At 48.7% G+C, this 19,149-nt stretch overlaps 1 protein-coding gene across 3 annotated transcripts in view; it reads left to right on the forward strand.

Moving 5' to 3' along the window:
* Positions 1 to 19,149, forward strand: part of COL5A1 (collagen type V alpha 1 chain) — a 152,197-nt gene that overhangs the window by 101,609 nt on the left and 31,439 nt on the right. For all 3 annotated transcript variants that reach the window (XM_083807304.1, XM_083807306.1, XM_083807305.1), the window contains exons 23-33: positions 621 to 674; positions 1,243 to 1,287; positions 2,496 to 2,549; positions 4,892 to 4,936; positions 7,022 to 7,075; positions 10,573 to 10,617; positions 11,771 to 11,824; positions 13,377 to 13,484; positions 13,937 to 13,990; positions 15,206 to 15,259; positions 19,053 to 19,097. In XM_083807304.1, coding sequence (XP_083663430.1) covers positions 621 to 674; positions 1,243 to 1,287; positions 2,496 to 2,549; positions 4,892 to 4,936; positions 7,022 to 7,075; positions 10,573 to 10,617; positions 11,771 to 11,824; positions 13,377 to 13,484; positions 13,937 to 13,990; positions 15,206 to 15,259; positions 19,053 to 19,097 — 612 coding nt within the window. The remainder of the gene's footprint in view (positions 1 to 620; positions 675 to 1,242; positions 1,288 to 2,495; positions 2,550 to 4,891; positions 4,937 to 7,021; positions 7,076 to 10,572; positions 10,618 to 11,770; positions 11,825 to 13,376; positions 13,485 to 13,936; positions 13,991 to 15,205; positions 15,260 to 19,052; positions 19,098 to 19,149) is intronic.

Consider the following 19,149-nt stretch of genomic DNA (forward strand, 5'->3'; position numbering starts at 1 on the left):
TAAGTTTTCAGGGCAAATTTTACAGACGGCTCAGATGTTATATAGAGAGAGCGTATGCGAAGTGTAAAATGTACTCTGTTAAATTAGATTCGCTAATTGCTTTTTAGCCTGGTCTAGATTCCTATCAGGGCCTGTGAAAACCACCGAGAGTATCTTCCTACAGCAAATCAGCAAATGGCTGTTAATTTATTATAATTTCTGATGGAATTACACATTATTTCCCCGTGAAAGATCAAACATTCTCATCAAGATGTGTGCTGTTCTAATGAACATCGAAGCACTGTAGTTTAACTGAGTGGGAAAAAATCTTCCTGTGCCGCCTCCTTGGCACGACTAGGCTGAAGGGACTCCTGCAGAACAGCCCGTTCAGAGCCAGGCAGCATTAAAGCCCCTTGCAGCTCGCTTGGGCTGCATGGCCATGCACAGAAGTGTGCGTGCAGCGAAATAACTTCACTCCTCCTGCCCTGCCATGGAGTGAAGCTGTGTTCAGTGCCCAGGAGCTCCTGGTTGCCAGCAGTGGGTAAGAGAGGGCTTTGAGATGTAAGAGGGATGGTGCTGTAAAGGGGGGCAGCTCCGCTCTTGGTTTTCCTGCTCTCAGCTCTGCCCTTGCCTCCTCACAGGGTCCTCAAGGTGAGCCGGGCCCCCCAGGACAGCAGGGCAACCCAGGTGCTCAGGTAAGAGGGAAAAAACTGGAATGAAAAAACAGGAATGCTGGTTTGGAAGAAAGGGATGGACCAGCAATAAGGAGATTTGCTGGGAATTGGCTTGATGTACGTCGCTGGCCCAAAATCTTCCTGAAAACGGTCCCAGTTTCAGATCCCTCCTGTCCTCACCTGGCTCTCGCTGCCACGATACAAAGCCAAGCCCTGGTCCAAGCAGTCTCATCAGCCGAGCCGCATCTTGTGGCTCCTGTCTGACTTTCAGCATCCCCCATCCAGATGCTGGGAGCCAGAAGGGTAACGCAGATGTCCGAGTCCTGCTGTCAGCCTTCGGCATGGCTCTGCTCCCATCGTGGGGATGAACCTGGCTGCACACCGCGAGGCGCGATGGCTCCCTGGGGGAGAAAATGAAATTACAAAAATGAAGTTTTATCAGCTGGTGCAAAGCGTTTTGAGAATGAATGGAGCCGGGGAAATCCCCAGCCGTCGCAGGCACTAGAACGATGCTCAGCTGAGACATTGCCAAAATGCATTTGGAATGAATAACTCGTTCCTTAATGACCCTAGGTTTTTCTTTTCGCAGGGTCTTCCAGGTCCACAAGGCCCCATCGGTCCCCCAGGAGAGAAAGTAGGTTAAAATGCTGCAGCTTTGACTTAAGACAACTGTTGCCATTAATATGCATTTGCTGCTTCAGCTGCTCCTTTGCCCCATATGCAACATCTGTTTGCAGCCGTGTCCATGAAAGTCTAATGTGTCTCATTCCAGACAGAAGAGAGACAAGAAAACGCAGTTTACCTCAAATTCATAATATTTGCATTCATTTCCTATTTTAACAGAAACATTTTGAAGGCAGCCTATGGCAAAACATTAGCAGAGGACTGAAAATTGTCTCTTTCTGTTGGGCTAAGTGCCTGGAAGTCTGATGGGGATGGTAATGGGAAGAGCTGGGGGTTGGATCGCTCGGCCGAGGTCTCCTCGTGCTACCTCCTCCCTGCTCCCGACCTGTGCCAGCTCTCTCTGATTTCCCATTGCTGTCGACGTGGAGTGGCTGCCGTCCTCGTTCCCCCAGCAGCTCTGGGACCATCAGAGTTTAATCAAGGGCATCGTTTTTGCCTACGGAGATGACAAAGCAGCTATTGTTGGGTGCTAGTTCAGCTCCCATGGGCAGGGGATCCATCCAGCATGCTTGCAAGAGAGCTCCCTGCTCATGTTGGCAGCCTGCAGCGTGCTGAAATTATCGATCAGCAGGGGAAGAGTGAAGGAGCACATTAGCAATTCCAGCAGATAAAGGGCTCTCAGGTTTAGTGCTGAGTCACACGCTTGCAGCGGCAGTGGTGCTCCTCGATAGCGTGAGAAATCAGGGGGCTGCTTAATTAACAAAGTGATCACTTCCCCACGTTAAAGCAGCAAGGTGCAGTAAATGGGGGCAGCTCCACTCCTGATTTTCTCCCTTTGCCAGTTAATCTTCCTGCCACTTGTCACCAAGGAGTGGGCATTTCCTGGCCCAGCGAGCCCCGTGCTTTGACCTGCTCCCACCTGTGCTTACGCGCAGTGCCTTTTGCAGGGCAGCCGCTTGATCTCAGCCCTGGGCTCTGCTCCCAGCCTCGTGCCCAAACGTCTCGCTCTGAGCTCTGCCAGGCCTGGGTAAGGTGCTGGTACTAACACTGCAGCTTCCTGGGATGCTGGAATCCCAGACTCCTTGCAGACTCCTTGCAAGTCATGGCAGCTTTTCCAACAGACCCACCTCTCTGCAGCCTTTCACGACTAAAGCAAGCAAAAGTGATGCTCTGGGGGCTCTGGCTATTGCAGCTGATGATTTTTCTCTTTGTTTTTAGGGGCCTCTGGGCAAACCTGGTCTTCCTGGGATGCCTGGTGCAGACGGTCCTCCGGTAAGTCATCCGCTCCCAAGTCTTTTCTTGGCACAGGGGCTGCAGGGGTGATCCTGCACCCATCCTGCCTGGGTGCACCGTGGGCTTGTGAAGCACATGAGCCTGCAGCCTGCCCATGTTTCACCTGGGCTGCGGGGCTTGAGTTGGAGAAGACCAGGCCCTGCTTTGAGCTTTGCTCAGCCTCAGAACGTAGCACAGATCACTTCTCGCCGTCTCTTTGGGCTTCTCTTTCCCCTCCTCCTGTTTCCGTTTCTGTTTTACGTAGGTTGGCAGCTCACTGAGGTAAGGATGGTCTCGTGTGTGTGTGTGTGTGTGTACTGCAGAGCTAGCACACGGTGGTCCTCATCTTGCTCAGGACCACTGGGCACTGCTGCAGAACGCTGATAAGAGGCTGAAATGGCATATCAGCATGATATTCTTGCAGCTTCCTCCTAATCCTCCTTTAAACAACATTTTCTCATTCCTCTAGAAGTTGGTGCTAAAATCTCTGGCCTTTAAAATGGATCTCATTTTTGCACACCTCAGAGACACCTGATTTTACGAGCGACAAATGTAAAATAGTTACATCCCACTAATGCAAATGCAAAGCATGGCAAAAAAAAAATCCATTTCCCACCCTGGGATTATCGTTCCTATGAGGGGCATTTCAAACATCCTTACCATTGTTAGCTGAGTCAACAGAGCAGCCGAAGCAAAGCCCAGAACATCTCTAAGGCTGTAGCTTTCGATGTGAAATTCCTGCAGCAGCCTCTAGGGAGCTTCAGCTGGAGAAGGCGCTGGGTCTATTTCTGTGCAGGCCGAAGGCTGTGTGAGATCAGCAGGCTGAGCGTGCACGGCTGTGCCCAGACGCTGGCCCTTTGCCGCTGGTAGCCACGTCGTTTGCGAGCAGGGTGTAGGTTTGTAAGCGTAAGGGTTGCTCTTCCCAAGGACAAAACCTGCCTGTGTGCCTTTTATAGAAATGGGTCTTGAAAGGCATCTGCAAATCCCCGAGGGCCTGAAGCATCTCGCTGCAAGAGCCAAGCAAGTTGCTCATCAATTTTTGATCTTGGTAATGGAGATGGGCATTTTGCAAACGGTGATGATTTAGTGTGGAGTGGACGGGCACTTCTGAAGTCTTGTTGCACTTCCATTTTGCTTCCCCCGGGCTGCAGGCAGATGTCAGGAGCCGAAGGCAAGTGCTTATGCGCCCCCCTTTGTGCACTGATGCTGTTGGTGCCGTTTAAAACCACAAGGCAAATTCACATTATATTTTCTCTACGTTATTGACACATAGCTGACAGCTGTCATGTTGTTTCTTTATTAAACCAGCTTGTTTTATGAATTCCTGCTTGTCTGACATTGCTGTCATGAAGACTGATTATGGAAAATAGTCTCGTGATTTTACTTGTTATATCGCTCTATTTTGAGTATTTAGAGGAGAGTTCTTATGTAAAGAAACTACTGACTGAAGGTCTTAGTGGCTTTAGAGCAGCTGGATGTGCTCTCATCTCCTTTAAAATAAAAAAAAATAGGAGAAAAAAAAAAAAGTCCTGAGGTGTGCAGCGAGTGCCCTCACAGAGGGCTTATTGCTTTTGTTTGCATTGCCAGACAGAGATTCCTCTTCTGACCCGGCTCCATCTCGGTTCCTGCAGTAGAAAAATCACCACTCAAAACTTCTCTCAAGGATTTCCCCAGTTTCTCACTAATCCTTCCTGTTATACCTGAGGCAATTCACACCATTTTTTCCTGCTGATTGAAATCCCAGCAAAAGGCTTCTAAAGACTGTGAATGAGAACGTGGTGGAGGCTCTTGGCTGTTGGGTTATTCAGCATCAAATCCCAAGGGGAATGCTGGCCAGCATTCAGCCAGCCTGCGTCTGACAGGGATGCAGGTTAGCTGGGGCTTTGTCATGAGATCTTGTAACTGACTCCAGGAATTAGGGAATTAACGAGAGGCTCTGACCAGTCTGGGCATCTTGTGACCTTCACAGGCTTGTTAAATACAGAGATAATTTTATCTTTTTTTCCATCTGCAAAATGTATATGCTGCTTGCCGCTGAACGCACTGAGATGTTCTAATATGCGAAAAATATTGCAGAATGGTTTGTGCTTCTCTGCCGAAAGGTGGTAAGGGGTAAGAAGGTTTAAATATCTAAGAACAACAACACGGACTAAATGCAGTCCTCTTTCTTTTGGGAAATGCTTCCTGGCTTCAGAGGGCTTTTTGTATCAGTAAGAGCTTCCTGGAGAGCAACTGTTGTCTTGCAAATAAATCATAGCTGCCTGAGCGAGCTTGTTGGCTTCCGAAGCGTTCGGCATGCACTAAACCCATTTTTCTCTTCTGTTTGTCTCTTGTATTAATAGGGTCATCCTGGCAAGGAAGGTCCTCCTGGAGAGAAGGGGAGTCAGGTAGGTGTCAACAAGCTCCTCATTACCGTTAAGTGTCGCAAAATACAAATTAAGAATTTAACATTAGCCTTAAAAGTGAAGATTCATTGCCAGGGCGGCACGAAAGCGCTGCAGCCAGCTCGCTGCTGGAGCTGCTGCTTGTAGGAGGGCGAGATTTCGCTGTTACGGGTCATAGTTCTTCCCAAAATAAAACAAACTGTTGTCAAGAAGACGTTTGCCAGCACTAGAACTTGTGCTAGCAGAGCTGCGTTGAGCGGTTTCGCATTCTTGGCTGACACAGCAATGCTGCCAAGGCCGGGCAGGAGCGGGGTGCGAGCTGGGGACGGGTCCGTGTGCTGCACGGGGTCGGCTCTGCCGGGATGTGCCAGGGCATGGATTGGTGAGAAGCAAACCCCACTGAAACAGCTCCAGAAGCTGAGCCCAGCTCGTCTGCTTGGGTCTCTCCGTTGTGCTGTTTTTTACTCAGCTTTCTCCGTGAGCTCAGGGAAAGGGAGGTGCAGAAATGGCGAAGCGTTCTTTCAGCATCTGTGACAACCCCAAAAATGCCCCAGGGCCAGGGGGTGTTGTAACGTTTGCAGCTTATTCAGCCCTCGGATCTCCGTTAAGGTGTTTGTAGTGGTTTTGTCGCAGCATTTTCTCTCCGTTGCTTTGGTGGCAGGAAAGGAGAGGGGGCAGTTGTGATTTTTCCGGTGATGCACAGTTGTTGCCCCTGAAATCCAGCACAACACCGTCCCTTCTGCCCTCCTTCCTGGCAAGCAGTGCCCGGCTGATGTGAAAGCTGAAACTGCTCAGGGAAGCCTAAGCAGACATAAATAAATACCCTTTGTGGCACAGGGGAATGCAGAAAATAACTCTTTTTGTATTCCTGGCCTTCCATTTTCTTCCACTCCCCTTGGTTGAAGTCCCTCTCTAACAATATATTTGAGAATATTGCCGCGGGCTAGAGCCCTTGAATTATACGGGTGTCTGTCTGTCTGGGAGATTTACCTCCTGCGTTCCCTCTGCGTCCCATTCGGTTGAAAAACATTGCATTTGTCAAAAGTGTTTTACCGGAGCACAGCCCGGCTGCCTCAAAGTCCCCCAGCCCCGTGCGGAGCAGCGGCTGCAGCCCTGGCTGCGCCCCTTGTCCTGCCGGCATCCCTCACGGCCGAGAAATCAAAACCCTCGCAGCCGCAGAATATGAGAAGCCAGGCAGTGGTTGTGGTGGGGGGCATTTAGCAAACGTCAGGGAGTCAGCAGGTGGAGGTGCAGGACCGGCGCGCCGCTTGTTGCTTGAGTTATTTCTCCAGCAGCCGTGATCTTGGAGCAGGGCTTGATGTTTGTGCGGGGCCTGGGCTCCGCTGGGCTGTCAGGCTGGAAAAAGTGCCTGTCTCAGGCTGGAGGAAGTGGAAGGGTAGTTGTTTAGCTGGCTGATTGAGGAGGATAAGAGCCAACTGGGCTTGATAAAGAGCGGGATTTATCAGCAGGCAGGATGGCGTGGCAGCGGGGTGGTGATGGAGCCACCTGCACGGCTCCTGGTGGGTGCTCGTGGTGTCGTTGGTGGCTGGCAGCTTTCGGTGCCAGAAAGGAGCTCCATGAGCACCTCCCTGCCATGTCGCCAAGGCTAAAGGACAGCACCCGAGGCATGTGCCTCGAGCAATAACTCCTCTGATCCTGTGATCATCGCCCTGAGCCGTGTCGGGTCCGAACAGGGCTGGTGCATTACTGCAAAACCAGGATGGTTTAGGAGCGGGGAGGCAGCAGTAGAGCACGTCCTTCCTCTCTCGGACTTGTTCTCTTTTTCAATCCGAAACACAAGTCATTGATCTTATGTATAAATCCCTTTGTACTGAGTTGTTGCTGTTTCTTTCCTTCATCCTTTCCTTTTGTACGGACCTTTGCTGTTGGCTGAGCTGAGTGCACCTGCTCCAAGTGATGTTGCTGTAGCACTCCGTGCTATTTTGAGCTGTTTTCAGATGGCCACTGCCATTTCCACCCAGTCTGAAGCAGCCAGATGGCTGGGATATTTGTTTTCCACACGTTCTCCTTACTGCTGCACCTTCGCATGGACTTGACGTGTTTTTCTTTGCATTTTTTTCACCCCAGGGTCCACCAGGTCCTCAGGGCCCCGTTGGTTATCCAGGACCACGCGGAGTCAAGGTAAGGAGGATGCCAAAACAGCGTCCGCCCTGTTGCTTGCTTAAAACTTCTTAAGAAGAAGCTTAAGAAATCTCTACCTCATGCTGGAGTTGGACAAGGTCCTCTCAGTCACACGAAGCACCCCGGGGAAGGGTCCTCTGCGTGCTCTGGTGCTGTGGCCATACGGACGGTGAGGGGCAGTAGGAGAGCATGCTTTTGGGGCATGACCTGGAACTCCCATGGGTAACACATTACCTGCCCTGTAGCAGTGCCACAGGGAAACCTGCAGAGCTTCCAGCCCACAGTGGAGGAAACAAATCCTTCTGGCAGGTCCAGAAGCTTTTACCTGCAAAGGAAGCACTGCTGGTGGGCACAGGTGCTTAGGGCCACCTTGGTGACACCGTGTTTGCTGCTCGATTCAGCCTCAGTCTTGTGTCTTCCTGCAGGCCACGAGGATTACAGGTGCCCTGCTCTCCAATAACACCTTCTAGCATCCTCCAGTGCTTTGGAGAGATTTTTCTTTTAATTCTTTGTGAGCATGGCTCAGTCCCATTCCAGTCGTTTCCAGTTTACAGCCAAAGTAAATCTCAGCCAGAATGAAGACTTTAACAAGGCTTGTTAATAAAACAAAATAGCCTATTACTAAAACAAAGCAAGCTTTTCATGCTCCTGATCCAAAACCTTGTCAGACGGCGCTTGTATGTCTCAGTAATGTGCTCTTTCAGTAGATTGAATTCCAGCTCTTCCCTGCTCCTTGCTGCCTGCAGCGCTTGCACACCGGTAAGAAGGTGCTGGGTGTTTTTCCTGATTCAGCTCTGGCTATTATGCCCCATCAAGATGTATTAGTTCAGGTGCAGTTGCATCTTGCTTCCCGAAGGTCCAATGAATCCGCAGGGATCTGTGCTGGATTGGTGACGATAGGTGAATTTAAACCCTCTTAAAGCCCCTTGTATATTTTTTCAAGAGCAGAAACCCATTTGCCGTTCTGCCTTCAAAATTTAAGCTGAATGTATTTAACCAAAGCAAGCTTTCATCTCGGTTCTTGCAAGGTTGCAGATTGAGACATAGTGGTCCATTAGGGAATGGTTTGCTGTTGTGTTTACCGCTAAAGTGGAACTGTTCCACATTACAGTGATCTACAGAAAGTATGTCATGCACCAAATCCATAGTGCGTACAGAAGAGGTTTTGCTTCCTACAAGCAGCATCCTATTAAATGAATGAATCTCCAGTTCTGAGAAAAATGCGTCTCATTGGGTTTGCAGCTATAAATAATTTTTAGATCTCGCCTCACCAGAACCCTGTTCTACTGCACAAATTTTGATGTACTTTTAATTATACTTTTTCTTGACATGCCTAAGGGAGAAAAAAAAGTTCAAATGCCCTGCGCAAAATATTCCTTTAAGAGAAAAATCTTCGGCTTTTTTATTTCAGGAGTTGCACTGCTCAGCTGGCGTGGATACCTTAGGGTGGCATTTTATCCCAAGAGGCAGGATAGATGAGGAGCCTGGAGGCTGGCAAGGTTAGGGCTGGTGGCAGAGCAGGGGGCAGATCCTGACCGCGCTCAGCACCTCCATGGACTGATCGCCTTGGAGAAGCTCTGGAGGGTTTCTGCACCGTGTTTGCACAATGTCACAAATGCCTGCACGAGTCAGATTAGTTTTGTTTTGCTTCTTTTCTCCTTTCAGTGCATAAATGATTTTTCTAAGCAAAAAACACACTGAAAGGTGATTTTTCCCTCTGATGGCCAGGGAGCACGCAGAGCCGGCTGCAGGCTGAGGACACGATGTGCCAAGCAAGGCTTTTGTGCCAGGCATCATCTGTGCTGCAGCATCTCTGCTTCTGGTCAGCAATCGTATTTGTGCAAACGCCTCCAGGAGACACTGAATCTCCTTTCAGTCAGCAGTTTGCTGCAGGCATTCTTGTTGTCGTCTTTTCTTTTTCTTTTTTTTTTTTTGAACTCTTATTTTTCTTTATTTGGGGTTTTATTCGGCATCACCGTGTCTGATTTATAACCTGGTGAAATTTCTCAGGGGGTGAAAATCTTGTTTGGGCATGTCCTTTGTAAGCTGCGGTAGCTCGGGAGCCGGCCGTGCCCCAGGCAGGAGATCCCATGAGGTTTTCCCAACCCTTGCAGAGCTCCACGTCCCTCTCCCAGAGGTGAAATGCCAGTTGAGGTGGAGCCCTCTCTGCTCCTGCTTGATACCTTCACCTCCTCCAGCTTCCTTGGGCAGTTTTCTGTGTTGCTGCCCCCTTCTTCCCCTCCATCAGAAGTGCTAAATTCATCATCTTCCCCCGACACCTCTGTTGAGCTACTGGAGAACCAGTAGCTCAGGAAACAGGGACTGACCTACATTAATGCACTTAGTTACCCCAGTGCTGCTTAAAAAAGTGAGTTTTCTGTTTATGCACTGCATCCTAGACCAGGTTCAGCCTTACTGCTTTTTCCTCTTCCCACCCATCGCTTCTCTGTGAGCCGTGGTGGCCTTCGCATTGAGTGCAGCATAATAACAAAGAGGGCAATGAGACAGATCTGGGGAGGCGTTTAGTGCTAGATAATACTTGGCTGTCTCTCAAATCCTGAGACTTGTAGTATCTACTGGAAAATTGCATCCTCTTTCCCTTATCCTCAGTAGCATCACCATTCGGTGTTGCTTCCTGCCCTGGTTCCAGTATCTAGAGCCCTGTTCTGGTTTTTGCCATGACGGGCTCCTGGCAGCCCCATCCCACCACAAGGAGCTGTTCTGCAGCACTCTCGCAGCTGGCAGAGGGGCTGGATCCAGCTGGGGCTACCCTTGCAGAGCAAGCAGAAGCCTTAAGCAAAAGCTTAAGGGTAAGCAAAAGCTGAATGGGTGCTTCAGGAGCAGCCTCAAACATGTTTACTTGTTCTGCAAAGGGTCTGGCTGCACCCCGCCAGGCAGGAGAAATGAAATCCAGGCTTTGCCGTTGATCTGAGGAGCGCCAGGGTTTCATATGACAGCAGGATGCTTTAAAATTAAAATAAAGCAGTGCGTGCACAGAGGTGAGAACCATGGTGAAAAAAAGAACCAAGCTAAACCTTTGTGGTTGCTAGACTGGGTGCTGCAGAGCCGCAGGGAAATCTCCTTGGTGTGCTCAGGCTGAATTCACGGCCCAGGTGTCCCTGCCCAGCTCCTGCACCGCCTTTCTCTGAATGCACAAGTGGACTCAGCACTCAGAGAATGTTTTTTTTGTGGAAAATATATGCAGAAAACAAGCTTTTCATTACGAGTTTTATCCTTGGGAATATGGTTCCAGGGGTTAGGCTTGGAAGAGGCAGAGACCACCAATCCCACCCGCCACACTGAGCCCAAGAGGTTTGAGTCCCCAGGCACTCACAGCTGGAAATTAGGCAGGTGATGTTCAATTAACAGTGCAATTCAGACCGTCACAGTTTGCAAGATGCCATCGTCGATGTTGGAAGCAAAAATCACCATTGTTAATGATTCTCCAGCCTTAAGCTTACACGTACCATGTAACATCTTGTTTTGTCTTCTCCAAGGGAGCAGATGGTGTTCGTGGGTTGAAAGGCACCAAAGGTGAAAAGGTGAGTTAACACCCTATGTTTTGTTTGATTTTCTATAGCATCTAAGTGTTTCTGCAGACCTGTCCTGCACAATGTGTTTTCTGTGAAATTCTCTTGTACAGGGGGTTTTGTTAGAATTTTGTTTTCTTTGCACTCGGGAGCAGTGGAGCCCCCAGGACCTGCTCGGGGCCGGGGCTGTTTGCTGCAGCCAGCCATTACGGATAGCTCAGGTCCAGCTTTGGGGTGATTTCCTTCTGACAAAATTTTCAGCTTGAGTTTTCTGGGCACGATTCCACGGAGGTGAAGTTTTTGTAGCATGTGACAGCTGGAGAACTGCTGGACCCAGGGAGTACAGCACATGGGATGTGCTACCCAGCCCGGTCATTAGACCAGCTCGCGAGACCCAAGTCAGTAAAAACGAGGACACAGTCTGTCTGTGTGTATGTCAGAGATGCAATTGGGCACTCCCAAAGGAAGTGGAGAAAAATCTTGCCTGGTTCCAGCCCTAAACAGCTCTGTATTCCTTTGTTCCTGCTCCAAAAAATTCAGCAAAAAATTCAGCAAAATTCAGCAAATTCCTAGGCATTTGAGCTAGGGAGTCCTGGCAGGGACCTTACAGACTTGAAAGGTCTTTCTGGGAATGGTGTCCTCATTGCCTATGAGAGATTTGCTGTAGGATGAAATACATTATTGATTTGAGCTCTGCAATTAAACCTTCTGGCTGAAAGAAATATTGCCACTGTCCTAGAGGTTCCCTTGAAGCATGGTGTAAAACATCCTCCATGAAAATAAAGCCAGTTGTACTTCAGAAATAATTGGTTCCCAGTACTGGCAAGGTGTTGTTACTCATATCGAGTCAGATTTGTGATACCCTGACTGGCAGCCAGTGCGGGATGTGAAGGAATACTTGCTTGGGATCCCTCTGGGACCTCGACAGCTGCAGCCTGCTTGGGCTTCCAGGCATGTCCTCGTGCCTGCTTGTGTGCACCCAGGGCTTACAGAAGCCGATGTGACGGGCAGTGCAGGGACCTGACGTTGTTCTCCTTGTGCAGGGGCCACACAGTGAGACTAGAGAAGCCTTTTTTTCCCTTTCTTTCTTTCTTTCTTTCTTTTTTTTTTTTCTTTTCTTTTCTTTCATCTATACACTTTGTTTTTTCCCCTCTCTGTTATTTAGGGTGAAGATGGCTTCCCCGGCTTCAAAGGTGACATGGGCATCAAGGGAGACCGGGTAAGAGCTTGTGACCGATGAGGTCTCGTAGTGCTCCTTCCAGCCCTGCAGACGCGGCTCTAGGGGAGCAGCAGGGCAGGCTCTGGTCAGGGTCCTTTTGGCACATCCGATCTCGAGGCAGGAATGCAGGAATTTCATGTTCACATCAAGCACAGGGGTTATAAATTCCTAAATTTTCTAGTCCCATCTTGAAGGTAAAATAAAACTGAGTAGTAAAAGAGGGCCCTGTCTTGCTGCTTTGACAGCTAAGAATCCTGCACAATCTAGCTGTGTCATATTTATTTCCGTTATCTCTTTTCTCCCATAATACTGCATCTAGGGTCTGGTAGGCGTCTTTATTTGCTGCACCTGATGTGTCTCCATGCCATCAGCGTGGATTGTAAAGTTACTGGGAACACGCTTTAATAGAGTGCAGTGCAAGCTGCCAGGGGTGCAGGTTTACATCAGACTCTTATCTGTAGCAGCGGGGCACATTGCCTGGCTTCAAAGCTTTTAAAAGCACTGGGAGCACACACACACCGCCAGAAACCCCAAATCACACTTGGATGCGAGCAGCAGCTGTAGCACAGGGCTTTGCAGGGTGTCTGTCCGTCCTTAGCATCCAGCTATTGGGGACAAGGGACTGCCCTTGGCCCGTCTCTTCGAGTGGTTGCATTGCCCGGGGCTTGGTGTGTCCCCCAGCCACAGGAGAGCCTGTGCTTAAAGGAAAAATGAATGCCTTGCGTGAAGGCTTGTAAAAGTATAAATCAAATCCTCCGTTTAAATCCTGGCATTTCAACGTGTAATTGGTGGGGTTCCTGGTTCACACTCCGCGTGTCGCCTCGGAGCTGGTGCTTCGAAGGGCTTCAGCAGGCCTGAGGGTGGCCTGCCGGGGAGGCGACTGCTGTCCTCGCCTGGTGCCCACAGCTCCAGCTCCCACCATCAAACTCTCTGTTTTATGATTATCTGTGTGATCTACAGCGAGCTATGAAAGGACAACGGCGTCCAAAAGCCTCACAGAAAGATCTGTGGCTCACCCGGTGAGTGAGAAGGCCGCAGCCCATATTCACAGCAAGGAGACATGTCCTGCTGCCCCGTGACAAAATGACAGCTGTTGTGTGTGCTGCAGCCCGTAGTGCCGTAACAATTCATGTTAATGGCTCCATCTGCCCGTGCTCAGATTTCCTGATGATTTTCAGCACAAAAGCTCCAGCCCGATCTCTATTCTCCAGTTGCCCGGCTCAGCCCTCAATTAAACACTTCCCGGGGCCTGCTTGCACATCAAACTGCGATGTGGGAGCCGGGAAGGGTGCGTTGCAATCAGAGCTAATGAAGGCTGTTTCGGTGGAGATGTGCTTCATGTAGATGGGATAATTGGGCCACGGGAAAAGACGGCTGTAGTCGGAAATAATAGCCGGGTTGCGTGAGCAGGAGCTTGGTGCTCTGATAACGTTCCACAATTTACTCAAGGACGGTCTCGGCTGAGCCACTTTCTCCAGGAGCTGTCTCAGCAGCTCCAGGGAGTATCTGATGGCGTGTATTGCTGTGTCAGTGCCCGTCTTGTGGTTTACAGGGGGAGATTGGGCCTCCTGGCCCACGGGGTGAGGATGGTCCCGAAGGCCCCAAAGGTCGCTCTGGCCCCAATGGAGATCCCGGTCCTCTTGGTCCTGCTGGAGAGAAGGTGAGTCTGTGGGATGGAGATGCCCACGTGGGTTTTACAGCAAAACACACTGCTTTGGGGCTTTTTTGTGGTGCCTGGCCAGAGCAGTGCCCAGCATGGGGCACCAAGGGGTGGCTTTGGGGCAGAGGGATGAAGAGGAGGTGCAGGAGCTTTGTGTAAAGGCTGACATGTGCAATTCAACGTGAGTACCAGAGGGGACCCAGGGGAGATGGAGTTACTGCAGTGATGTGACTTGGGTGCATCGAGGTGTTGGTCTCTTTGGGGTTATCTGCTTGGGTGCAAAGTCTTGGTAAAAAAGAAAAAAAAAAAAAGACCGGGGAGGGAAACCACCTACGTAAGCTTGGCTCTTGACTTCTACGTGTTTAACTTCTCCCCTTTTCGCTGGTGCAAACCTGTGGCTGCTCTCAAGGCCTCCCTTGCCCCCGCTGACCCTCTTTCTTTTTGTGTTTCAGGGAAAACTCGGCGTGCCAGGACTGCCCGGCTACCCGGGCAGGCAGGGCCCAAAGGTAACTGGGGGGGTGCTGCGGTGCTGCCCAGCTGAGCCCTGCTCACGGGGATGGGGGGCAACGGTGACCCCCAGCAGGCTGGGGGCCGGGGCGTGTGGCAGCCTGAAGCAGGATGAATTTATGGGTAAAAATAACTCCCAGCCCTCAGCTGGTTGGGAATGGGCTGTGTTCTGCATTGCTTCCATCTCCTGCAGCGTGATGGGAGGAGATGCACAGGGACAGGGGCTGCAAAGTGCGCACAGCAGCCCCCGCCAGGGCATGCAGGACTGCTGGGGCAGCAGATATGGGCTCTTTGGGAGCTTTCGTGCTAGCTATAGGCATAGAGGTGCTTCTCCCGGTATTGGGCCTTGCATCTTCAAAACTTTGAGCTACTTTAATTAATGAAGAAGAATAGCTAATGAATCAGGATCTCCCTGAAATTAAAATAAAACTGCTATTTGCAGATTTGCAAACATCCTTTATATCCTACCTACATGCCCACCTTCATTTGGGCCATTTTCAAATGTCCTTTTTAAATTAAAACTGCAAATTCCACTCCATAGACTGAAGCTAAAGCCCAGCTTTTACATGCCCTGGAGGCTTTGGGAACTTATGTTTTTGTTAACTTTTTTTTCTTTTTAGAATCATATTTTATTATTCATGTTCATTGCTTAAAAAACAAAAAGCAGGCTTGTTTAACACTGGAGACATAATTAAGTGCAAGAGATTGTTTTCTGGTTGTGGTGTTGATGTTTTATTTTTTAATTTGCCTTTTTTTTTCTGGGGTAAATTTTTTTTTGCATTTCTTCAGCTAATTCATATTTTAAAAGCAGCAGCAGCTATTCTCCAGGCAATTACATCATAAAGGAACAAGCCAGGAGTTAAATTTTCATGTGCAACATAGTGACTTAGGAGCTAAACACAAAAGCCTGCTGTTCCCCAGGCACCTGGTGCGAGCGTGGGCTTGGGCCTTTGCAGCGACTTCTAATGAGGCATGGATCTTTTTATTTTGGTTTGTTATTTTTGGAGAAAATTTGGCTTCTGAGGTCATTTCGGGTCTGTCTTCGATTTTGTTTTTGTTAGAGGAAGGTTTTAAAAAAAAAAAAGCACCAGGAGCTGCAGACATCAGCAAGTTTGGCCGGGGTTATTTCAGGCCAGCGGGCGCCTGGCACAGCCGGACAGAGCCACCCCGTCTGGTGTCCTGAACCATCCCTCTCTTTTTTTCTCCCCCAAAAGGGCTCGATCGGCTTCCCAGGATTCCCAGGAGCCAACGGCGAGAAGGGCACACGGGTAAGAGCTGCTTTGGCTGGCCGCTTCGCTGATTTTTCCCTCCAGAGAGCAGCCCTTGGGCAGGACTGATGGTGGTGAAATCCCTCGCTGGCAGCTGTCACCTCCTGGTCCCTGGGGCAGGATGCTCCTGATGCCCATGGTGGGCACAAGTGACAGCACAGTGTATGCCTATTACACACCGGGAAGCTTTCCCTCAGGATATTTCAAGAGATTTCTCTGAACCTGAATCCTTTCCTTGCTGCCAGACTTTGCTCGGGGCATGAAGAGCTTTTTAATTAATGGTAATTGTTAGAGATGGGTGAATCTATTCAGAAGCAGCCAGAACCATCTTAACCTAACTTGAGATTCAAAATGCATAGGTGAAAAGACACTTAACAAGTTCCTCCTTTTAATAAGTGGAGCTATTCTAAATTCCTGAACAGCCTCGAAATGTGGAGGCTCCATCCCCTGAACTCACCTCTACCTCTCACCCCCTGCTCGGCTTTGTGCTTGAGTAGCAGGGAATTGTCTAAATACACCAGTGATCTTTTATTTTATTTTGTATTATTTTATTTTGTGGATGACAAGGTTGAGTTAGGGGATGGAGAGTACAAATGCAGTCATTTTCTACATGAGCTCTGGTCCCAGGCAAAAAATAGGGGGAGTAAGGAGAGTAAGTGGAATTAGTTTCCCTTTTACTCTCATTTAAATACAAATGACTTCTAACAGACGTGTTTGATAGGAGCACAGAAAATATAAATCACTTTGCACTGCATTAATATTGTGCCACTGAAATTTGGTTTATATCCCTGCTTTTTTTTTTTTTTTTCCCACTGAGTAATTTTCATCTCGTTCTGAACTACAACCCCCCTCCCTCCACTCCCGGCCAGGCAGGAGGAGGGAGGCAGCTGCCACGGCAGCCTCAAATTTACTGTAGCCGTATAATTACCACCCGCCTTATCCAATATGCAAAGAAAAATAATCCTTGGGCTGCATTTTTGGGTGATAAAAACCAGGGCATCGGCACCGCAGTGGTGGGGAGATGTACTGCTGTGCACCCCCTGAGCATCTGCACCCCTCCTGCTTCATCTGGCTGCGTTTGGTGGGACGGGGAGCCAGCTCGCTCGGATGGCAGACTTCTTCAGGAGCAGAGTGGGAGCTGGTTGTCTGTAAGAATGAGAAAAAATAATCAAGGATTAGGCTGGGTGAACTCTAATTCGCTCCAGTGTTCGCTTGGACCATTTACGCCACTCTGCACCTAGTCCAGCAGCTCGCCCTTGTTTTATTGCTGCGTTTGTCTGCGTGGGAGAGAGAAACACTTTCATGGACAAATCTCTCCTTTTAGTAAAAGGAGCTCAGCTTGAAAAATTTATAAGAGGAGCAGAAATACAGATTTTCAATGACTGCTTTGGTATCCTTCTTTTTTTCCCTCCCAAGTATCTGATTTGAAATAAGTGAAAGCGATTATATAGAGAACAATAGACTGAGCGAGTATCACACTGCACGAACCAAATGGAGACCATCAACTGAATTTAAGCCTCGTTGAGTTAGACTTGATAAATTACACTCTGCTTCTCCCGAGACCAGTAAATTTGCTACTTTATGAGCATGTCCACATGCAGTCAAGAAAGAGAGTTTGTAAGATTTGCTTCTCCAGTGCATTGCGGGGTAACCCAATTTGCAGCTGAAACAACCAAAAATCATTTCTGTTTGTCTTTTCTTTTTACAAGGTATTACTATTATGATACTCCACACGGTTGTTTACGTGTCCAGAATAGTAAGAATCACAGGTTTTTCCTACAGTTGTCATCATCTAGGAATTGAAATAAGCTTTCTACCTCATTATTTCAACAACATGGATAGTCATTCCCCCCTTAAAATTAAAAAGGTGAAATAAAAAGCAGCGCGAGCAGCATCAGCAGCTGGGCCAGCACCAGCAGCTGAGTTTTGGTGCTGGCAGTGCTAAAGCTCCCCAAAGCTGAAACCACAGCTTTTGGCTGCACGCAGGGGCTGGCAAAATTAAAAATTAGGAAGAAAAGGGTGTTTGGTGTCTTTGGAAAGGAGTGCCCTGCAAAATATCCTGGTAGTTTTGGCAAGCGGCTCCCCATCACGGTGCCCAGCTTCACCCAGCAGCCCGAGGCGAGTTTGGGTGGGCTGGCTTGGGCGCTTTCCAAACCTGATCATGAAATCAATACTTGGAAATGTGAGTAAGTGATCTTTATTTTTAGAGCTAATAATCCCCAGCCATTAGCACGGGATAATAGATCTCCCTGCTCGCCCTGGCTGACAGAGCCTGGAGGGTGCAGGGGGGGAGCCAAAATCCAGGCCATTTGTTTGGGTGCCTAAAAAATAATCTGAATTTAGATGCCTTTCCTTTCGGTATCCGTGTTTGAAAAATGTAGGCCTGTGTGCATTTACAGTGCTATATAAATTCTTAGCAGCAGTACACAGCGCTGTATGCATGATTAATGATAGCAATAAGCAGGGGGAAAATTTTGCTTAAAAATAGAATTGAGGAAGAAGGAAGGGAGTGTGGGGGGCTACCTGCAGGGAGGCTGCACTCTGCACCACCTGATCCAAATTCAGCCTCACGTAGGGAAAGGAAAACCAGATGGAGTGCTTCAGAATGATATTTTGTAATTAATTTAAAAAGTATGCCAGCAGTGTTTATTAAATGGAACCGCAGAACAAGGAAGATTCAGCAGGGCTAATTTTAGCAGCTGGAAGAAAGTTGATTTAAAACTTTTCCAGCTCTTGTTTTATTTTTGCCTGGTTAATGAGTGCCAAATACGAGAAGGCAAGATTTTTAGATGATGGATTTGGGGCAGAAAATGGCAAATGATATTTTAAGCGTCTGTGTTCCTTACATAGAAAATCCTGCTCTTCCTTTCTTTAACAGGTGATTGGTAAAAAATAGTAGGCTGCTGGTCCAAAGGAAGTCAAGGAAGGTCAAAGGAAGTCAAACCTGTTGGCTTTTTTTTTTTTTTTTTATAATGATACTAGCCAAAACAGTGTCCTCAGGTAGCAAGGTCTGGGCTTTTACTTTTCTTTTAGGCGTATGGTAATGGAGCTTAGCATAATGCCAGATTTAGAACCCAGCCGTCTTTGTCTTTCTTCTGTCAGAATTAATCACAGTCGCCCATTACAGGGAACTGACTGCATCTGTCAGAGCTCATAAGCCTGCTGTTTTGTCGCTGCTGCAAAGCAATGTCTTAAATTACTTGTTTAGCACAAAGTTCACAAAGATGAAGGAAGATTTGTAAATATGTGGGGCAGCTTAATTGGCTTGTGTAGCGTAAAATAACTGCTCGGGTTAGGGTTCCTGCTCTGCTGCTGTCATTCTGCACGTATTTAACGCAGGTCTTGCAGCGTGTGTGTGCATCAGCTCATGCTTTGCGTGAGCTGGGAGAAGGGGAGGGCGAAGATCAGCAGGGAGAGGGGTTATGGATTTTGGGGTGGCAGAGCAGAAGAGCTTTTGGCTGCTCCTGGTGTGTTTGCTGGCTTTTTAGGAGCCTGCGTGGTCCAAGGAGTTGGGTGTATCCTTGTGGGGTTTAAAGGACTTTGGGTACTTTTAGAAGACTGTCGCTCAGGTGTTAGATGCCATCTGGGCATCGGGGTTACTGTTCAGATGCGTCCAAACAGTATAAAAACTGTACGAGTAAAACTGCTATTGTCTTTTTAATTGCAAATGAGAACTGAAGAGGTTCGGGGGGCAGTCTGTGTGCGATAGGTCTCCGTTGTGCATTCCCCTGCTGCGAGCTCAGCCTGTGGCTGCTGCTGGCCCGTGACTCACCTGCTTTCCTTCTCCTTGCAGGGGACACCTGGCAAACCAGGTCCAAGGGGGCAGCGCGGTCCAACGGTAATCATCCTCTTTTTACCCTTCTTGTGCATTTTGAAAGCTTGTTAATACC

This window comes from Anser anser, assembly GCF_964211835.1.
Source record: "Anser anser genome assembly, chromosome: 21".
In the NCBI taxonomy this organism is placed as follows: domain Eukaryota; kingdom Metazoa; phylum Chordata; class Aves; order Anseriformes; family Anatidae; genus Anser; species Anser anser.